The 23,620-nt window shown below is 32.9% G+C and overlaps 1 protein-coding gene across 1 annotated transcript; it reads left to right on the top strand.

Annotated features, from left to right (window-relative positions):
* The first annotated feature begins 13,187 nt into the window (after positions 1-13,187).
* On the top strand, positions 13,188-15,194 carry LOC144568787 (ethylene-responsive transcription factor CRF1-like). Its single transcript, XM_078319176.1, has 2 exons — positions 13,188-13,427; positions 13,832-15,194. The coding sequence occupies exon 2, from the start codon at positions 13,867-13,869 to the stop codon at positions 14,887-14,889; it is 1,023 nt and encodes a 340-aa protein (XP_078175302.1). The 5' UTR covers positions 13,188-13,427; positions 13,832-13,866; the 3' UTR covers positions 14,890-15,194.
* The last annotated feature ends 8,426 nt before the right edge of the window (positions 15,195-23,620 follow it).

The raw sequence follows: 23,620 nt of genomic DNA on the forward strand, positions 1-23,620 counted from the left end.
TTCCAACTTACACATGATATATTTTATTTCTAAAGTTACTTATTATTTATCTTAGATTAAGAAAGTGCACATTCTCAGGGGCAGAACCAGGATTTTCGTCGGGGGGCAAAAAAATATCGAATCGGGTTTAAATAGCTTATCGGATTTAAACCCATTAACTAAATGGGTACTCGATAAAAAAAAATATTTTGACTTATATTTTCCAATACACTGACTTATAATTTCTGATCCTATAACTTATAATTAATATTACTAATCATAATTCAAGAAATTTATTTTTATTTTAACACTAAATTTAACCCGAATTACAAATCAAACATCCAGAAGGAGAAAAAAAAAATTTCTAGGGAGGGGCAAAGTTGACCGGTACCAATAACTCAAAATCTAGGGGGGGAGGGCGGCTGCTCCCCTGTGCTACAGTAGATCTGCCCCTGCACATTCCAGCTGAAGAAGTGTATGCATATGTATATATATTTTTTTTTCTGAAAAAAAGCCAGGGTTCAGATATTCGTCTCTAAGATAGAGATTCGTGTCTTATCACTCAATTACAGTTTTTTTTTCAAACAAAAAATTATAGGTTGATCTTTAAATATTTATAAAAAAAAAATATCCGGGTTTCAAACATATGTTAGAGGAATATTGTCTTAGTCACTAGACCGATAACTATTCTCATATGCCACTATATTTTAAAAAAGAATGTATGTAGAAAATTATGCGTATATTATTTAGGGTGAAAATATATTGGGTACGGAATAGATAATGATAAAATCATATATGTATCCTTTTTTTATTTTTCGGATACAGGTCGGATATTAGACAGATACAAATATAGATACAATTTAGAACATATATTTATTAAAAAATATATAAATATTATTAAAAAAAGTACCAAAATTTATGATATTTATTGATTTTAATGGTAAATAACATAAATATTTTTCATAATATACATTAAATTATATAGTATATGAGGAGGGTTCAAATTCCTCCATTTTTTGTGCCTCCATCATGCCTCCATTTTTAAAAACTTTAATAACTCAAAATTTAAATCTTAAAAATCAAAATAAAACCATTGGATATGAACTATATCATTTTATCTATGCATGTGTAAAAATTTATGGCATTTCAACTTTATTTTGGTTGTCATCTTGACCTTGTAAAAATGTATACTAATGTGGATAATTTATAGACGTTGATTTTTTAACTTATTGATTAACATAAAAGAAAAATCAAAATGTGATAATTTTTTATGGGCACATAGAGAAAATAACATGGATCACATCTAACAGTTTTATTTTGACGTTTAAGTTTTAAACTTTGAGTAAGTTTTTAAAAATGAAGGCATGATGGAGACACAAAAAATGAAGGCATTTGAACCCTCCTCATAGTATATATATATTATTCAGATATAGATAATTAAAATCTAAAATCATATTTGTATCTATATCTTAACATATATTCAAATATTAGATATTAATATCTAATTTTCGAATACCAATCAAATACAAATAGAATATTCCGCTCTGTTTTCACCCATAATACTATTCAACGGCCACCTTTTTCTTGATAGTTGCGAGAGGATCATGAATTAAGTACCTACATGTTAAAATGCAATATAAATAAGTTTTAAGTCTATATATACCATATAGCCCACCTTTCAATATATAATAAATAAATTAACCTAAAACTCAAGTACCAAATGTCTACACTCTACAAGTACAAACAAAACCAAGCCTTCTACATAGTTCTCAAATCATAATTAGTACCGACTAGCAATTTCCTTGTCTTTGTGTCCCCCCTCTTTATTAGTTACAACTCATTATTTTATAAAAACAAATAAATTTAATCACAAGCCGTTGGATCTTAATCTAGCGGTGTAAATCCACCGTCAGCAAAAGTTTTGCCTTTACATAGCAAGTGGCATGTCCTCAATGTGGTATTATTTGGATAGTTGCCTGATTTGGTCCCCACAATCATCCACCGTCCGATTTATCTCCTGATAAAGGAAGAGAGCATCAGAGCCGTTGGATGGTAACAGCGGAATCCCTTGTCAGATATTTTCTGTCAGTGCGAATTATCATTGGATTTTAACTTGTTGTTTGCAGGGGATCTCCTGTGGCCAAATAGGAATCATCAACTGTGTGGTTTATGTTTCACTGGCATTTTGTAGATAGGAATATTATGGCTGTATAAAAAGCTCGTGACTCGTGAGTCACTCGAATTCAGCTCGGTAACGAACTTACTAACAACTCGTTCATTTAAAATTCGAGTTAGTCTGACTCGAGTTGAGTAACTCGTGAGTTAAACAAGTTGAGTTCGAGTTGGACCCAATTCGTGACTCGTTTGATTAATGATTTCCTTCGTAATTTTCGGCCTATTTTATTTTCCCGACTAGATGTGACTGATCCAAGTTGATCCAACTCATTTCATTTGATTATTTTGTTGTGGATTGTTTGTTAATTCAATATTTACTTCTCATATTATTACACAACAACAATCATCAGTTCAAATGTTCAACAGTTCAACACCTGAAACGAGTTGACTCACGAGTCACGAGCGAACTCGAGTTACTTGCTAGTTGAATTCGAGTTAGCGAGCCAGCTCGACTCAATATTCTCAACTCGACTCACTATCTTTCGAGTTGAATTCGAGTTGTCCATAACTCGAGCTAACTCGGCTCGTTAGCAGCCCTACGAATATAGGATGTGTTTTAAATAAATTATTAAATTAGCAACATGTTTTTGACAAATGAGTACTAGATTATGTGCTCAGCTTGCTAAGGTGTGTGGCTGCACTATACACTCTCAATTTGCTTATAATCTAAACCCAATTGTTTTTTTAATATGAAACAAGTTGGGAAAGCAAGCTTGCAACTGTACTATGTGCTCAATAAGTTGGGAAACAAATCATTATTTAAAAATATAAGTTGTAAAACATTTGACTAAACCAGCCTGAGACTGTATTTTTTTTTATATTAGTTGTAATAATCTGATTAAATAAATTGCACAAATGGAGACTTGGAAATTGGCACGGGGGAGTTCAGCAACGGAAATTTTCTATTTATAGAAATGATTAAATTCAAACATACAAAAATAGAAAGTGTATCTTTTTTTTTTGACAAGATATAGAAAGTGTATCTTGTTTATATATGAATCTGATTCAATTATCCGGATCCAATTTTTTTTTTTTTTGGGATCATCTGCTGATTAGAGCTTGATTTTTCTCTAATTGAACGGTCTGGATCCAAACTAAAAAAAAAAAAGAAACATGAATCAGAATCATTGAGTTAGATCCAGAATATATGGATTGTACTTAATGAATCAGATATTTTTATATTTCAATGCACTCTTTCTATTTTTGTGCGTCTTATAATAATTTCTATGAATAAAAATATTCCTTCAGCAACTGGGGTTGTGTGGCTCCAAAAAGTAATGGAAGACTGGAGATGCAACGAATCCCGTACAAAATCCAAGTGTCAAGATACCGGACCCGGTATGATTTGGTCCTCTCCAAAGGATGCTATCAGGTTGATCCTTTGGCACAGCACATGTTATGGGTACCCCAACAATTTGCCCAGAAAAAAAGGAGAGAGCACAAATTAAGTCTAACTATGCAATAACTGCTTTAGTATGATTTTTTTTAATTTCATGTACAGTGCATTAAGTGCATTTTCTGTTGCCTTTTGAAGTAAATTCTAAAGGGAGCATTTGAATAAATGAAGGGTACAACATTGATGTGGTTATTCAATTATCATATATAATAAGTTAATAACTATATAAGTCATTGAAAATCATCTGTACCAAACTATGTTTTCTTCTACTGGATCGTAAATTAAATTCAGATGTAGACACACTTGTTTATCTCTAATGCTTTTTGAATCCGCCAATAATTAGTTGAAGACACCAATCTATTTGCCCACCCCTGCAACCTTACCTTGACGGAATACGCACAGGGTGAGAGTGTCTTCAGATCTCTAGCCAAAAAAAACACGAGAAGTATCATTGTATCAAGAACATATCAAAATAAAAATTGCAAGGATGTGAGCCTTTAAATTTGTGATAAATGGGTTATGAACTTATGATATATATATATCATAAAAGTTTTGTTATATTCTGAAAAACAATTCAATATACTCAAAATGGTCATCATAAAAACAAAATTAAAGGATAAATACATGGATATACATTATCATTCAATATGATGGAGTCATGACTCATGAAGAATAATAATTATTTATTCTTACAACTGTTAATTTTGTACATACCCTCTATAGGTGCATTTTTAACAAACATACAAATTTATTTAATTTTGTTTTCACTTAAACCCCGGAAGCAAATGGTTCATTTCTTCATTGTCACCGTATCTATTCTGAAAAGGTCCCAGGGACAACTAGGAATAGTTGGATAACGATTGTTATGCTAACGAATTTTTTCATGACGAAAATACCCTTGATTCTTACAAAGTAAATATCAAGGCTGATATATATCTAGAGAGAAAAAACGATATTTTGGGTATCTTGTACACGTCAGCACAAGTGGTGGGCGGGAGGTGCGGTGTGATTCTTCGATTTCTCTCAATTTTTTTGAACAGGACATGTCCATTTATGATATGCCTTGTGATTGTCAGATATTGGCAGTCTTTTTTACTTGTAATCAATGACAAAAGATGCTAATAATAATATAAAAATAGTTTCTGTTAGTTTATTTATTCACTTTTTAGTTTTGAAATTTTATAAACAATTTCTGTAAATTATATTTAATATATCTACTTTAATTATGATAAATATTTGGCTAGTTTGTTGTGATTGTTAAACAAGTTTGTTGTCAATATAATCACTTACATGTATTATGTACATGTGTGTACATAAATGGGTGCTTTTAAACAAATAAACTATTTGTGTTCGGTAATCTAGTGTATTGCTGTCGGGTAGGGGCCGGGCGGGCAGGGCAAACCCGGGCACAAGTAGACTGGTACCTCGGGCCGGGCATCATGAATTTTTTTTTCAAAAATCGTGCCCTGCCCGTCCTATACCCGTGCCCGTTGTACCCTTGAGGGGCAGGGTGGTCCGGATAGGAGGGCCGGGCAGGGTTTTTTTTTTCTTCTGTTTTTTAAAAGAAAAAGAAAAAAAAATGGTCAAATCCGGTTGGTCCGGTTCGGGCACGGGTGGGTCCGGCCGGTCGGGTTCGATTTGACCGGTCCGGATTTGACTTGAACCGGAGGGGGGGGGATTTGAAAATTTTTGAAATTCAAATTTTAAACGGGTATACGGGTAGGGTACATTGGTATACGGGTACGAGCACGAGCACGGGTACACAGGTACACAGGTACACAGGCACGGGCACGAAGGGCATGGGTATGGTCGGGCACGGGTACAATTCGGTCCGAGTATGGTCGGGTTTTTGCCCCAAAAACTGTGACCGGTCCGTTTTTTGCCCTTATCCGTGTACCTGTTTATCCGACCTATACCCGGACTCGGGCACGGGTACCCCAGGCATAGGGCACGGGCTGCCCTAGCCGGATTTTGTCAATACACTAAGGTAATCATAATTATTAAAATATTTTTTTGTTACTTTTATAAAATTATTCAGTACTCTAAAATTTTGAGAAACTTAGCATAGAAGTACTTCTGAAATGATACAACTGTACAAATTATTCTCTCTGTTTTTCGTACAACATAACTAATCATTCCCATCATATCTTACTGAGAAATACTCTAGGCGTCCGCTACTCCATTGTACTGGAGAGGATAGCAGCATGTGAATTTGAAGTTGGAAAATCAAGGTAGCCGTACAAACACCAGCGGTAAAAAAGAATAGCAGCGGGGCCCAGACAACTGTGAAAGATAAATAATAAAATAAAATTAACGGTGGTGGCAGGCATTGGGAGTGGAGTAAAACAGCTATGGTTGGGTAATAAACGCATTTGGGAATTTCTTAGAATTTACCGCAGTAAATAATTAAAATTATCTGAGCAGAGAGAGCGGTGCAGGTGGGGATCCACATGGTAACAGTGGACCCGTCCCAACCAAGATCTAACCCGGCAGTCCGGCACGCTTAGCAAAATCTTTTTCATGTTCCTCTACAATTCATAGAGCAAGTCATTAATGAATCTCAACAGATAACCGTGCAGGCTGGCCGGATGGGCAACAGATGGTTTGACCGTCAATCCTTGATTGAACGGTCCAGATTTGAACGGATGTATCAGAAGATGTACATTCGGAAGTAAAGCATCTAACAGACTAACACTAGCAAAAAGGACTGCTATCCTATGAGATATCTCAACTTTTGCGTGACCGACGTGTCCGGTGGCTGTTCGAGGGTCAGTATTATGTGTGATTTGAGATTCGTGCAGAACGTATTTAAACGGTTGGGATTTTCCATAAAGTCACGCAAAGTTTGAGGTATCTCAGAGGATACGAATTTAGCAAAAAGTGTTATTTCGTGTGTCGTAAGCATCTCATAGGCGCTTCTGAGTTCTGAGGAGTTAAATAGTAGATCAGTTTTACTGTGCCGTTATTTATATAGCGAACTGTGTAAATAATAGTAGTTTCTCCTTTACTAGCTTCTGTCTGCTGGGGACCATTCGATCAGAGAAATTTATACTGTAAATATTCTCTCTATGTAATAATTATGCACATATGAGCAATTCGAGCTGCATGTAAAATATGGATAATAATATTGATTAATGGTTAATTAGTAGCGACGAGACCCCTATCACTATTATAGACCATAAACAGCTAGCTATATACTACATACAATGATTTACACCGAAAAAATAATTCCAAAAAACTATCTCAATTGGTGTTTGTTTTAATAAATCTGAACGGTTGAAATTAATCAATGTTTTTTCATACATAGTATTTTTTTTTTTAATTATTTAGAATAAAGTGAAGCTGTAAAAAGAAAGTTTATAGTTTAATTTAAATGCATTAATTTTTTGAGTATATTTTGACCTTTCACTTTATACGAAAGTAATTTGAAAATTTTAAAAATTTATCATATAAATTGTTCACTCGCGAAATAGATCGATTTAAAAGGGTAGAAAACTCCTTCCTTAAATTTATCTCATTTTGGAAATTTAGGTATGCAATCATACAGTGTAAAGAATCACCATAAAAAAACAAAATGCAATTTATTTTTGGTACCTTTGGTTTTTGTACAAGTTGTCAAGTACCCAGTACTGTACTGGTGGTTGGTATATCTAAAAGAAATATAAAAATCAGGTGTAAATTTGTCTTGCATGTTAGTTCAGCAAATTATTTTGCCAGGTGTATAGCCTTCATTAGGATAAATTTTCTTATAATAATTAATTTGTTGAGATGTTGGTCTTGCTAATTAAGAAAAAAAAAAAAAGGTGTAAGGGTGCCCGTAAATTAAGGTAAAAAAATTGCAAAAAAAAATGTGAAATTTTTAATAGTAGACCTAATAATACATGGCACAATGCTACATTTTTTTAATTTTTGAATACAGGCATGACAGGATTTTTTTTTTTTTAATCTAATTAAATTTCCGTTGTAGATAATTTTTAGTTCGCAGGTATAAACTGTTCACATCATAAGAAAAGAAGTTTGATTTTATGTGACTGATCTGTGCGTCCGCACGTGTTGCATGTATTATCAAATATCAAGTACTACGTACGAAATGTAAAATAAATTCAGCCGTACCAATTTTGTAAAATACTTACTAAATCCAACATCTTCTCACGTTCCAATAAAATAATAACTAATTATGGATTTGTCGTCGAAGATCCCCCATCTACGCAATGAATCTCTATCTATAATTAGGAATTAATCTTTGATGGTTCACACAAAAACAATCCGTTGCATTTCTATGAATTCAGATAATTAATTATCTATAGATATAAAGGATGAGGGCTGAGGAGGGATCCATTTGCACTATTTTTCTGTGGCACCAGATTACATTTTATATTTTTAAAGTTTTCAAAATCGAAGTAGTTGATCTGAATTGTTCAATAGGATGGATATATTAAAACATGCTTGCAGATTTTTGAATTATAAGTATTTTACAAAATTATTGTTTTCACACCATTGAATTTTTTTACCCATGTTATAAATAATAAAAAAATTAAAAATATAAGAAATTTGATCTGCAAGTACATTTTAATATATCCGTCTTAAAACATGCTGAACAGTTTGAATCAACTGTTTGGACTTTGAAAATATATAGTGTAATTCGGTGTCACTGAAAAACAGTGTAAGTGGATCCCTCCTCACAGAGAATATTGGTATTAATATTTTTGTGAGCGGTGGATTTATTAATTTAATGCATCGTTTTATTTTGGTTATGTTGATTTTGATTGTTATTATTTTTAAATATATTTTTCAAATGACAATTCTTGTCAGAAAATGAAATGAGAAATAATGGATTTTTTTTTTCATTAAGTTGCACTAAAATTTATATTTGCATTTTTTACATGGAAGATGTGATTTATATAGAAGATGTGATTTTTTTTCACTGAGTTGCATTAAAATTTATATTTGCATTTCATTAAGGAGTAGCAATGTATTAAAATTTTAATTTTCAGTAACTTGCATTGAATTCTATACTTGTATTTTTCATATAGAAGACATGCATGGCCGTTAATTGATCATACAAAATCATTGTTATTTTAGAATAATGCATTGCATGTACAAATGAACTACGTAAAATATCAACGGCCATTTATTTTTCAATACTTTCTTAAAATGACAATTCTTTAAGAATAAAATAAGCATTGATCGATGTATACAAATCATTTTTATAACTTACATTTTTCATATAAAATAACGCACTGCACAGAGGAACTGGTTAACATGCATATTAATTGACAGCTGTTATTTTTCAAAACGTTCTTGAAATGACAATTTTTTTATTAAAATAATAAGAGTAACAATGTATTCAAATCTTTTCAGTAACTTACATTGAATTCTATACTTGCATTTTTTCATATAAAGACCTGATTTATTTCGGTTGATTGTACTAAATAATTGTTAATCTAGAGTAATGCATTATACAAAGGAGCTACTTAAAATATAATTAACAGCTATTATTTCTCAATACTTTCTCAAAATAACAACTTTAAAAAAAAAATAAAACAAGTATTAATGTATTCAAATCATTTTAGTAACTTTGAATTTTATGTTTACATTTTCTTCTCTTTGTTCTGATTACAATTAATGTTTACATTTTTCATTTTTAGAATAACGCATCGTACAAAGAAACTACATAACCTATCGACAGCTGTTATTTCTTCAAAAGTTCTTAAAATTGCATTTTTTTAAGAGTAATACAAGGATCAATGTATTCAGATAATTTCAATAACTTACATTGAATTTTCTACTTGCATTTTTCACATAGAAGACAAGTAGCTAAGAATGGGTAGGAAATTCCTGCACACAGGGTCAATCTATCCATCAATGTTATGCTTGTTTTCATCGGAACGGTTATATTTAAATATTGATTGTATTTTTCAAAACTCAAATTACTTTTCATTCTTTAATTATAACCGTTCAGATCAAAGCAGATATAAAATTGATGAACGGATTGACCTTGCTCATAGGAGTAGGAGATTTGATTCCATTTTAATACATCATTAAAATAATAATTTTGTAGGAATTAAAATAATGCATTCAAATATTTTAATTAATTTGTACTAATTTTTGTAGTTGTATTTTTCATTTGAAAGACTGACTTCTTAATTCTTATTATCGACCGGATTAACTATTAAATCATTATTCATCTAAAAGGACGAATTATGCAAAGAGATTCCTTAATATGTGGATTTTTTTTATTTTTCAAAATATTCTTAAAATAATACTATTTGAAGGATAAAACGAGGATCAACGTGTTCAAATCTTTTCAGTAATTTATACTGAAACTTTTACTTCCATTTTTTTTATAATCCATGCTAAATTATTATTCCTTAAAACGAGAAGTCATGCAAACGGAAAATGTTGATTTTGTTATTTTTAAATATATTTCTAAAAATGAAATTTTTTTTCAATGGCTTGCACTTAAATTTGTACATTTTTTTTTTAGGAAATAAATTTTTACATATACCTTCCGTGTATATATAGAACATGATTTGTTCTCAACCGTACTAAATCATACCTATAGATTTAATTATTAAATTTGTCTTTACATATATATATCTCTTTAAAAACATCAAAAAAATTAATCTTTCTTCGTACTTAATTTCATTCTCTACACATCAGTGTTGTAAAAATCCTCCGTTTAGGCTGATTAATCGTTAACGGTGACCAAACCGTTATAGATTTTTCCGATTCATCGGACGATTATTTTCAAATATGGCTGATTATTCCCGATTAATCGCTTGGCGGTACCTAGTTCGTCCGATGACCGCATACCGTTATTTACAACACTGCTACACATCTCAATACATATACCCAAATTTTTATTTATACCATATTCAAAAAAATAAATAAACAAAAAAAACCATGTGTTGGGGATTTCGAAAAATACTATGACCTCCAAGTCAATCCGTAGTCCCATGAAAACTCAAAAATGCACTGTAATATTAAATATATTTAGATTTTTGAGGGTCTCCAAGCAAATCAGTCGCCTCACAAGAATTAATGGAGTTGCAGATTAACTTGAAGACTGTTATTTTTTGAAATCCCAATAATTTGAGATATATTTTTTTTCTTTATAAATAATTTGTTTGGCTCAATATATGTTAATGTACGAGTCATTTATGTGAACTATGTATTCCACGTGGTAGCTAACTGCTGACGCGTTAAAAAAAACACACTGCCACATTTGATTTTGTTGACTGGTTGCGAACAAGTTCCAACTAAGCATGGAGCCAGTATGTCGAGCTTCCATCCTACCATGTCTTCTCAACTTCCATTTACATTTTTAGAAACAAAAAATATTTCTTTTTGAGCAACACATACTCTCTGCTCTGTGCCCACAAATATTAAATAAGAGTTTGACTACGGTACTATACACACACTACAAGAATGAGACATTTTTCGCAAGGATAAAAAAGTGATTTTTTGCGACGGACCACTTTCATTGTTCAGTTTTTTCTTTTTGCGACGGACGACCATCATAAATGTGTTTTTTCCCTCAAAAAAAGTGTCTACTTTGTTATAGTGACAACGTACGTACATCGATCCGTATTATAAGTTTATTTTAAAAATTTTACAGTTTAAACAGGCAATCCAAACGGTTTCATATACATGTGTTCGAACGGTCGGTTAGGTTCAAACCAATGTAAAATAATCAAATCAAACTTTTCTTCGGTTTTCAAAAACAGAACCAAACCAAACCGAACCGAACCGATTAAGAACTAAACCGAACAAACCGAAGTAAACCTATTGGTAGCATTATTAACAAAAATAATATATTGTCATACACAATAATTGAAGTTCGGTTTGATTCGGTCCGGTTTGGTTTAATGAAATAATTATAACACCAATAAAACTAAGTCGAACCAATATAAACAGGTCAGTTCGGTTTAGTCGGTTTTGAGAAGTCTAAACCGAACCGATCCACTCAAACCAAAATTATTCAAAATTTCAACCGAATCCATCCATTTAAACTGAAAGATCAGTCCATTTAAATTGAAATTTTCCAATTTAGTTAAAAACGAACAAACCAAACCGTTTGAACACCCTTTCATATTATCTCTGTATGAAAATGTATTTGGATGCCAAATTTTACAATTCTATAGTTTTTTTTTTCTGTTTTTCTTTGAAAAAGTTAAATTTCTCTTGATTAAAGATTATGGACTATCCGAAAACATTGCCACCTATCTAAAATAAATAGTTATGTGAATTGATTATTTATACTTTAAAAATAAATATATAAATCCATAGTACATAAAATATTATGTATAGTATATATATTATCCACAGTACATAGATATTGATTATTTCCAAATTTTACAATTCTATATAGATCCATAGTACATATCAATGTGCATTAATTATGTATAGTACCGTAGCCTCGCTGCATAAAAGATTATGCAATAATTAATATATCCTGGAAACATTGATTGATAGTTTGGTACAATGGTTTTGTTGTACAATGCAGCTTCTGTTTGCCTATCCTTACCATGACAAAAGCTTCCAAGAGAAATACATGATTACCATTGTCGTTTGGCTGTCTACTTAAAATCAATAAACAAAAATTCCCAATAAAAACCCTGAGAATCAGTAATCATTTGCAAATTTGAGATAAGTTCAACGGAAACCTCTAATAAATTGCAACTCCTACCTTAATTATTCGCATAACCCATCAATGGTTGGTTTTGTTTAACCAGTCACTAGAAGAGCATTTACTAAAATAACACATGTAGATGTAGTCTAGTGGTGGAAATTAATTTTATAAAATTCAATTTGAATTTTATAGCCCAAACCATGTTAACATTTTTCTTAATAATTGTTGTAGAGCTTGAGAGTGCTTGGAACATTGTCATTTATGTACATGACAAATATATTTAAAGGTAGCAATCATAAAAGAGAAGAGATCATATTACACTCTTTTTTAGTGACACTGGATTATACCTTATGTTTACAAATTTCAAACAGTCAATTCAAATCGTTCAACTTATTGGTATTATTTATTAAGATGACAAGAATTAAAATGTATTACAAACAGAAACTTGTGAAACAAGGCATCTAGAAAACCAAAGGGTCACCATCAGAGGCCATGAAAAATCACGCTGATTGAATTAAACCAACTTAAGCAAGTAATTAATGTATTAACCACGGTCAATAAAACAAAAAACTACTGAGGGCCTGAGGCCTTGCTTAACCCAAGAATCTGACCAAGTAATTAATCACATCAGGTCACGTGACAGCTTACCGTACCAGACTGTTTTCACGGTGAAAGAGGTACGGCCCACAGTCAGAGAAAGGACTCTGCTGCTCTGTTGTCTCTACACAATTGGCCCAAATCTGGACGCGGCGGCTGGATGTAAATTCCCAATTTTGAATTTTATTTCAAAAATCAAAATAGGTAGAAAATATGAAGTGACGAGAGAGTGAAACGGTCAGGGGCATTTCTGGAAGAGTAGGGGTAAAAATGGAGAGGAAATGGAAAGAGGAAAGGAAAAATAGGAAAAAATGGGGATTGGGGAATGAAAAATAAGGAGAGGTTCCCAAAAACGGGGCTGGTTGGGATCCTATAAAAACAGAGTCTCCTCGGTGTGTCCCCATCGCCTTCTCTTGAGCACCGAGTCTCTCTTTCTCTCTCTATTTCTCCAACCTCCGTTTCACCTATCCCTATCTCTCTATCTCTCTCTCATTAAACCCCTTCTAAACCCGTCTCTCTCTCTCTCTCTCTCTCCCTCTCTAAGTCGAGTCCTTTTTCTCTCTCTCTCTCAGCGCAGACTCCGTACAAGTACAGCGGTCTACCTATTCGCGTGAAACCGAGCGAGCATCGTATCACAAATTCAAGGTTAAAATCTCTCTCTCTCTTTGTTTCTTTCTCTCTGTTTTCTCTTTCTCACACACTATGTCTACTATTGTGGGTTTTGTGTTTGGGGGTTTTTGGTCTATGGTAATCTTTTTGTACAACTTTCCTCGAAATTTCACTTGGTGGAATTTGATTCCTGTCTCGTTTTCACCATTAGTTTAGTTCAAAAGTTCTAACCCCCCAAAAAGAAAGAACAATCAGCTAACCTTACCCTTTCTTTTGAGGTTTCCTTTTAGACCTTTCTTTATTCGCGTGTCTGTGTGTTTGTATGCGTGTGTGTGTGTGTGCGTGGGTGTGCATTTCCTTCCCCCCCCTTTATTTTTGGTTGTTTCCTACTTTCTTCTCATTCACTCTGGATTTTAACTCTTTTGTTTCCTATAAAACAGGTCAATCTGAAACAGAGCACACCTCTAATGCTAAAATGATGATGGAAGGTGGATGTTTCCCCATACCAGTTAAGCGTTCAGAGCACATCACAGTCACATCCAAACCCGTTACCTCCCGCAACCGCTTGCGGTCCGGTTCCCGACCCGTAGACACAAAACCAAGAACAATCAGAATATTCGTTGACGACAACGACGCCACTGATTCCTCAAGTGACGAAGAAGAATCCACCCACACACGCCGCCGCGTGCGCCGCTACGTGCACGAAATCAGGCTAGAGCCCAAGATGCCTAAGAAGAGACCCACTGCATCACCTGATAGCGTACCCAAAGAAGCCCCAGTTAAGAAGCGCAAGGCACCCGTTACTACTCCTGCTGTGGATGCTTCAGGAGCTCCGAGGTTTCGTGGGGTCCGGAGACGGCCGTGGGGTAAATATGCGGCTGAGATACGGGACCCTTTGAGACGTGTGCGTGTTTGGCTTGGTACATTTGATACGGCTGAAGAGGCTGCCAAGGTGTATGACTCGGCCGCTATTAAGCTACGCGGTCCCGACGCAACCACCAACTTTGCCAACCCGCTCAAGAAGAGCGTGTCGTCTGACAACATAGCTTCTTCCTCGGCTGGTTACGAGTCTACTGAGGAGTCTCAAAACAACAACATGGCTTCGCCGAAGTCAGTGCTTAGGTCGAATGAGTCACCGGAAAGCAAATTACCAGAAAAGCAATTGCTGCAACAGACTTGTGTTAAGCCAGAAACTTCATCTAATTCAAGCAGTGCGATGGAGCTACAATTTCAGCTACCAGAGGATGAACCCATATTCGATGACTTCGGGTCGAGTTTCGGGTTCGGGTTTGATTCATTCGGAATGGGTGCTGGGTCTGAGCCTATGTTCTTTGACGACCTAGACAAGTTGGGTGGTGGTTGGTCGGAGCCGTGGAGGAAGGACTTGGCATTGGTGAGTAGTGATGGTGTGGCCGGAGAGGCCACGTGGCAAGAGGAGGAATGCTTCAGGGACATCACCGATTTGTTCCCCCTAGAAGACATACCCGCCGTTTATTAGGGGGTTGCATGGACTCGGTGTTTGTGCACCGGACGCCGTTTATACGGTCGATTTTGTAGTCGGAGAGAAATAGGAAAGTTTAATGGAAGGTTTTTCTTGAGATTTAGTTATCTTTTTTTTTTTTTTAGATTTTTTCATTTTTTTTGTCTGTAGGTTTATGACTTTGTTGCTAAAAATCTCCGTCCCATAAACGGCGACGTAGATTAGTGCCGTTATCTTTGGGCTACTGTTAATGTGTCAGAATTATAGCTTTTAGTAATGAACAAGCTAATTTTTCAGATATACCGTTTAAAATATCTTATTCTTATGCTTTTTTCCTAATTTTTATTTTACTGAACTAGCATTTCTTTCAAGTGATATCTTGGAAAATAGACTCGATAATAATGGTGAAATTAGCATAAAATCTGAATTTTCTCGCCAGTATTTCTTGTACAAATTTGCTATATTTGTTTCTTTTCAAAGTAAAGAACGAATCAAAATCAAATCTGACATGCACTATATATTTGGAAATGAATCAAATCCTGATTCCTTATCAGTGAATATTCACTCTATGTTAATTTAAATTTTTCCAAATTTTGTCATGTGTTATTTTCTGTCGCATAAACCAGAATTGACTTTAGATGTGCTTTGCCACAAATAAATGTTTTCTCTGGGTATTTATGCAAACAGGTCTATTACAAAGAAAGCACATTTTCTGCTTCACAAAAATTTCACCCGTCCTTTTTAACTACCTTCACACGTGGGAGGACTGTGGGGGGTAACATGGCATGGTGGGCAGAACAGTGTTGACACGTGGCAACCTTTTAAGGGGCTAATGTGGCTTCTGTTGTGTGACTCCTTAATCCCTTGTAAAATTTCTTCAAATTCCCAAAATTCATACCTTGAAAAAACACCAAAATTGTTTTAACCGTCTATCAAGCATTAATACTTGTGCGTAAAATTTGTGGTACACATTTGGTAGATCTGTATCAGCTCCACTGTTTGATTCCCACGAGGGGCCGTGATTTCCTCTACCCGGAATCCAATATCTTGGGCCTCGCAACAGCAATTAAATCTCTTAATAAAATAATGATAAATTAAACTGGGCCAAATGGGCTGGACTTGGGTTGTAACATTTGAATCCAATAAAGAGAGAAATAAAGAGAGAAAAAGGTAATGGTGGGTGGGTATAGGCGTACTGACAAAAGATTGTGGGATTTAGTGAGATGGCGTGGGTTAATTGGGACAAAAAGCTGGTTTTGAGGTGAGATTATTTGTGCTCTTTTGGTTTTTTCTAGGGGTAATGGATGGGGGCGTGGTCTGCGAATTTTGCTCTTTTTTGAGGGCTTTTTTGACTACAAAAAGTTGCAATGGCCCCCATTTTGTGTTTCTCAGGTAGTCAGGTCAGGTGTTACTAGTGTACTTGAGAATGTTATCATGATCATGACCATGATGTACTGTTATTTATATAAAACTAGTGAGAATGTGAGATAATGCAACTTTAATTCTTTTTGTTTGGAAGGTTTTGTTTGGAGGTTATGGAGCTCAATATTAAGCATCATTTATTGTCGGATAATTATTTTTGTTGAAATTATTGTTCATGTTACTTCAGCAAGGAAAGGAATTATTTCATGAAAAGCTAGTGAATTAATCACCTTTTTTTATGTATGTGATGGCGTTGCAAATAAAGTTCCTCTGTTTTTATTTTTCTTTCATGCAACAAATATAATTGGAGGAAACTCTTTTGCATGTATAGAATATAAGTATCATATATGATATGGATATGGTGATTATATAAAATTTAAAATTCCTATGGTACAGTAGGATTATAACATCTGCGTGATTTATTATTTTGTGTATAAACAAAATTATTTTCCAATAAAATATGTATACATATCTACATTTGTATTTTATAAAAGAGAAAAGGTAACGTCCCCGGGCTACAGTCTCCCGAAAATCTCCATGTATAAAAACCTTTTCTTTTTAGCTTAGTTCCGACGAGCTTTCAACCGCCGGTAACAGAAGAAGTACTTTTTCGGCCACGCGCTTTCAACTGCCATAACCGGTAACGACGCGCTTTCAACTGCCATAATTTCAAGTACAATATGTATGTTCACAGAATAATATTTCTATGTTCACAGGATAATATGTGCATGTTCACAGGATAATATTTGTATGTTAATAGGATAATATGTGTATGTTCACAGGATAATATGTGTATGTTCACAGGATAATATGTGTATGTTCACAGAATGTGGTCCCCAGTTTAACTGCCGATTGTACTTCAATTGTACTTTGTTCGTTGACCACGCTGTTTCATCTGCAGAACGTCAATTGAACTTGTTTATAAGATTGTTTTCATAGTATTACCGGATCTAATGAACTTGTTTATAGGATTAGTGTAAAAAGTCCGGAGATTTTCGGGGAACTGAGGGCCGGGGACTGGTAGTTGCTTCCTTTATAAAAAAAAAAAATACAAATACTCCTATATATAATTATACTCTTAATAATTATGATCTTTTTAAGTAAACAGCCTAGATGAATGTATCCAAATAATGTCCAACTTGATGCATTCTTTTTGAGAGCCCTTTTATGTTGGCAAGGTATGGAGATTAGGAATATTGTGGGAATTTCCTATTAAGTGCTTTTCATTAAATGACACTTAGCAACTTGATCAAGACAACCAAATCCACGTGTGAATATGGATAGCCTTATTAAAGTTCTAAAGCTATAGAATTTATTATTATTAGATAAATAGGTTTTAACTTTTAAACGACATATAATAATAATTATTTTCATTTCGGGTATTCTTTTATAGGAAGTGTGGCTAGCCTAAAAAAAAAAATATATTTTTGAGCAATATTTTTTTTTCTATGTCTTGTTTTCATATATACATACTAAACTTATTGCCATCAAATAAAAAAAATGATGAAAAAATTAATTATGTCTAACATGTACTAATTGACTAGCTCCAAAACATGAACATACTAATTAACCAATAATAGATTATGTAAAGTACTACCAAAGTACAAAACCTAAAGTTAAAAAAAATGTTATAGAGTGGTAGTTATTATATCAAGGTTATGGTTCTATTTCCTCTACATGTCATGTCAATAGACACCTTTTAAGCTATTATGGTAAAATATAAAGAGCTCAAGAAAGCCTTGGTCATAGCATCCATGATTGTCTAGCTCTATTAGATATTGTTATTTTCTTTTTAAAAGGTCTTAGACAACTCAATGGCAAGTTTAGATGATGATTTTTTTTTTAAAATAAGAACTTTCGTTAATCTCAATTTATTTTTATTTTAATTTACCTCTTGTATATATTAATCGAACTTACACCTCTCACTTTTTTATCATATGCGTTGCTATGGATCTATATCTCTATATGACAAACTGAAACAGTTCATTCGAATCGTTAAATTTAAATATGATCTTCAGAAGAAAATCTACATTTACAGCAAGTTTATATATTTTTTAGAATTGTTTTACTATTTTTTAGAGAGGTAGCAGATCACCACTCCTATAGTTTCATTCTCAAATAAAGTAATTTTGTACTTATAAAAAATAATAGTAAAATAATTTAAAAATATATAAAATTTGATATTCACGGATATTTATTATAAAAATTATGTTTAATAATTCAGATTGACCGTTTGAATTTTAATATTCTAAATATGAATCTATAACTAAGACCAAAAGAAGTGTATGCTAATACTATTCTGAACAAAATCTGTCCCCTATTTTGTTTTCTAATTTTTTTTTTTTTTGAAATATTTGATAGATGCTATCAAATTTAAATGTAAATGTACTTTTTACATCAAGTTCCTCAAATAACTACAAAGAAAACATCAAAAACACACTCAGATTGAATCCTTGTTTTATTTATAGTTCACATTTAGTCAACAATCCAAAAGAGGAAATCCAGGTGCTGCGGCAAATTTCATCCCATTATATATGCAGGGTCCCCACTGGTTGGGAAAAAAAAATGAGAAAAGGTTCTTGTCCACTGGCATTTGTCCACCATTTGTCCACAGCCTCCTTATCCAACTTCTGTTTTAACTGTCGGTCTCCACCTTCCGACTTCGTCTTGCTATTTAAACAGATCGACGGCAGCCCCGTCAATTCCCTCTCAAAACAACGGGTCGAGCAAATAACCCGAACAACCAAATCGCTTTCATCTTCTCTTCTAATTACCTCTCTCTCTCTCTTATCCAATATATCTATGTATCTCCTGCATATATAAATTCAACCGTCGAAGTTCTCCGTTGCTAACACTCGCACTTTTCTGCTTCTCTCCGACTAGGGTTCTGACCTCTCCAATGCACTCTACTATGGATTCTATGTGCTGACAGGAATGAAGAAGTCAGCCACCTTTGCTCTGACTAGTGCCTCTGCTTATTCGATCTGCCTCTTCTTATTTCATTGTCACCGACTAGTATCTCTGCTTATTCGATCTGCCTCTGCTTATTCGATCTGCCTCTTCTTATTTCATTTTCTTTTTTAGAATATTGTTTCGATCTCGTTTTTTATACATGATCGCAATAGAACCTTCAATCGTGGAGCGCGATCGAATAGAAGTTTTTGTTGAAGAGCACGGCAAAATTCAAATCTAGTAAGTTATTTTTGTTGAATATGTTGTTTTCGTTGTATGCAGTAACAGATCTAGCATTTCAAATGAAATCTGGAGGAAAGAGATGATAGAGATGCGATATGGAGTATTGATCTGTTAATTTTACTGTATTGCCCCGTTAATTTTACAGTATTCATCTTGTGGAAATCTGGAGGAAAGAGATGATAGAGAGGCGATATGGAGTATTGATCTGTTAATTTTACAGTATTGCCCCGGTAATTTTACAGTATTCATCTTGTCATTTTACAATATTTATCTTATGAAAATCTAGAAGAAAGAGACGATAGAGACGCGATATGGAGTATTGATCTGTTAATTTTATAGTATTGCCCCGTTAATTTGACAGTATTCATCTTGTCATTTTACAGTATTCATCTTGTGGAAATCTAGAGGAAAGAGATGATAGAGAGGCGATATGGAGTATTGATCTGTTAATTTTATAGTATTGCCCCGTTAATTTTACAGTATTCATCTTGTCATTTTATAGTATTCATCTTGTGGAAATCTGGAGAAAAGAGATGATAGAAATGCGATATGGAGTATTGATTTGTTAATTTTACAGTTTTTATCTTGTAATTTTACAGTGTTCATCTTGTGAAAATCTGGAAGAAAAAGATGATAGAAAGGTTTCTTACTCATCCGAACAATATTCAATTGAAAATTCTACTATATACAAGATTTAAATTTACAGTTCTGTTGATTCAATTTTACAGTATACAAGATTCAATTGTAAATTTTACTGTGTAGAAGATTCAATTTTACAGTACACAAGATTCAATTGAAAATTTTACTGTATACAAGATTCAATTTTACAGTATACAAGATTCAATTTTACAGTATACAATATTCAATTTTACATTATACAATATTCAATTTTACAGTATACAAGATTCAACCCAGTGCTAATAACCGCTAATAACTAACTCTAACTGCCAATAACTTCCTATAACTGTATTTTTCGAAAGTACAGTCTGAAAGTACAACCTTTTTGTCCTGTTGTGCAAGTTGCAATCTTTTTTTAACTATTTTGGGACCACTTCAAATAGTTGCTGGATGTTGTATGATTAACTGATATATTTTATGTGATATGTTGTATAATTGTATAGCATGTAGAAGTAATTTTACAGTATTCGGACAAGTCAAAGCTGTGGACAAATGGTGGACAAAAGGCTGTGGACAATTAGACGCTTCCAAAAAAAATACATCACTGTTCCCTTTTATTTCTATTTCTATTTTTGTGGTGGTTGTTTGTATTGCTTTTGTGTAGCACTTTGAGCACAAGTGATTAGGTTAAATTATATCCAATATATCAGTGTATATATACCCACATTTTAAAAAAATTTATAGTTATCAATTAGAGTGTTTAAATGTGCAATATCAAGTATTTATATCTAATATTACGGAAATGTTTGAACTTGGAATGCTAAAATACACATAAGAGTGCTTAAACGTATGTTAAAGAGTATTTAAAATTACATATTCCGCTGTTTATACGACTTTAATAGTGTTTATATCTATATTTGTGTACAAAAATATTTTAAACTTAAACTATCGATGAAGTGTTTAAACAAACACAATCATGTGTTTATTGTTAAAAATATCGGTATTTTTATATATGATATATTATAATTAACTTCTACAACGTCTGTACTCTGTACTTGCATATGACTCGTTACATGCTTGATTACACGTAAATGAGTTTTGTTTTTTTTTTTGGCAATTTGTACAATTTACCAATTCTATATATAAATTGAGCCTAAGAAAACCAGGGACCATTTTAACCATTTTTGGCAATTGAGGGTAGGGGAAGATTATTTGGGATTTTGGCACCGGTGAACAATATATATTTCCCAAAAATACACAAAAATTGTCAAGGAATGTTAAATCAAAATTGTAAACATGTTAACATCGTTTGATAAATAATAGAAAATAAGAAACATTATAATTGATAATTACATATATAACATTAGCAATTTAAATCATTACTCATTTTATTTCTGGAGATTGGAGAATGACTTTCTTATTCTCCTTCTAAACTCGCTTACTATTTTTTTAAGTGCATCACTTGGGAGTTGGGAATAACATTCAATACAAATTTGAATTAAATAGTTTTCAATTTTCTCTAGTTGCTGATATATATTTCTATTTAGTAATTTTATATTGTTTTTCACAATTTTGTAACACAACAAAGTTTTAACCTTCAATTTGAAGTGTTTCTAATGCAATTAATAACCTTGAGTATCTAATGAATTCCATCCCGGTTTGCAAGAAAAAAAGACAAATTTGTTTCAAGAATATAACTCATATTTTTTTTATTTTGAGGTTCAGTAGGCAAATTTGCCATTTTTGGATTGTTAATTTTGCTAAATGCATTTGTAATGCATTGCCTCAAGAGATGATTTTTTTTTATAAACCATAATTAAGAAAAATAATTTTAGCAAAGCAGCGTGATTTTTTTTTTTACAAAAACAAGAAGGGCTGAATAGGCTATTCAATCTCAAATTTTTACTTTTTTTGGGACCTAATAGCCTATTCGGTCCTGAGTTATTTCTCATATTTTCGTCGACGTGGCCATAGAAAATCCGAAATGAGCCTGGACCGAAGAGCCAATTTGGTCCCTTGTGGTTTCAGATTTTTTGTGGCCTGATTTAGTTTTTATTTAGTGCAATTTAAGTTTTTGTAGTGTAATTATTAATTATAGAAGTTTTTAATTTGCATGTAGAGTAATTTATCGACATTTTTATTAATATTCAACTTAAAATACAAATTATCAAATTTAAAATACATATATTGAACAATCGTAAATAATTTCAATGATCAAATTTTTTAGTTTGCACGGAAACATCGTTGTTTTTTGAAAAAACTTTAAACAACCATAACTTTGGCTAGGAAGATCGGATTTGTGCGTATGACCACAATTCATAAAGGGGGGGGGGGATGAGACGGATCTGGATTTTGCTCCGAAGAATCCCTGGGCATTCGAAGCATCAGAATTGCAAAAAAAAACATCGTTTAGTGCCTCAAAAATTCAGTTTAAGTTTTCTATCAACGATAGACATACAACGATTAGTATTAGTTTTTTCAAAAGCCCAAGAAATTATTCAAGAATTACCCATATAATTATTTTAAAATACATTTACTATTTATTGTGTGCATTTGCTTATTTTTTTAATGGATTACTGTTTCATTTATTATTCAAAGATCATTGAAATTATCTATGATTATTCAAAGATCAATTATAGAAGAAGGGTATTTATAAAAAAAAAAAAAAAGGGATTGAAATGCCAATTCAGTCCCAGCTGAAAATACTGGGGATTGAATTGGCATTTTGGTCCCATGATTTTTTGGGTTCTACACGGATGACCACACCGTTTGGTGTGAAAAATTGAAAAAAAAAAAACTCAAGGCCGAATAGCCTATTCGGTCCTAAAAAAGTAAAAATTCGGGACCAAATAGGCTATTCGGTCCTTCTTATTTTTGTAAAAAAAAAAGAAGTAATCATGCCCAATTATGCCCCACATTTATTCGGTCCTATGCTAAAATAATTTTTATTAATTATGGTTTATAAAAAAAGTTCGAGATTGAGCTCATATTTTTCAATAGCTACTTGATAGCACCAATTATGCCCCGCATTTATTATTTGATACCGAATTTGCGACAAAGCTAGAGAGTAAAGTCAATAAACGCAGCAAGCTAATGATGGATTCTGGGGCAAATCCGCAAATGGGTAAGGTTACTATTTGAACTCCTGTATGTCCACTGGACATCTCCATTATTGTTGAAATTGAGAGCATCACAATCAATAATGCTTTGCATTTTTTCTTCTTTTTTCGTACGTAAGATAATCACGCTTATACCTTCTGTTGTTTTATTATAAAATTAAAGTAGGATTAATGGATGATCTCATGTTTGCATGCTCCTTTGTCAATTTAACCTATCAGTTGCTTAGGATTAACTCCTTGCATCAGCATGCATTAGTTGTCAGATGTTGTCCAATCAAAGAGAGGAACCATAAAAAAATATTTTATCATTTATGTTGCATCTAGTATTTAACATATTTCCATAGTTAATTATTAGCATCACCAAAGTTAATTTTAATGTGTCCAAAACTCAAATT

The sequence above is a fragment of the Carex rostrata genome, chromosome 17, assembly GCF_964058835.1.
Source record: "Carex rostrata chromosome 17, lpCarRost1.2, whole genome shotgun sequence".
Classification (NCBI taxonomy): Eukaryota; Viridiplantae; Streptophyta; class Magnoliopsida; order Poales; family Cyperaceae; genus Carex; species Carex rostrata.

Coding starts and splice junctions, on each gene's coding strand:
- LOC144568787 (XM_078319176.1), top strand. CDS start 13,867: ATGATGATGGAAGGTGGATGTTTCCCCATACCAGTTAAGCGTTCAGAG.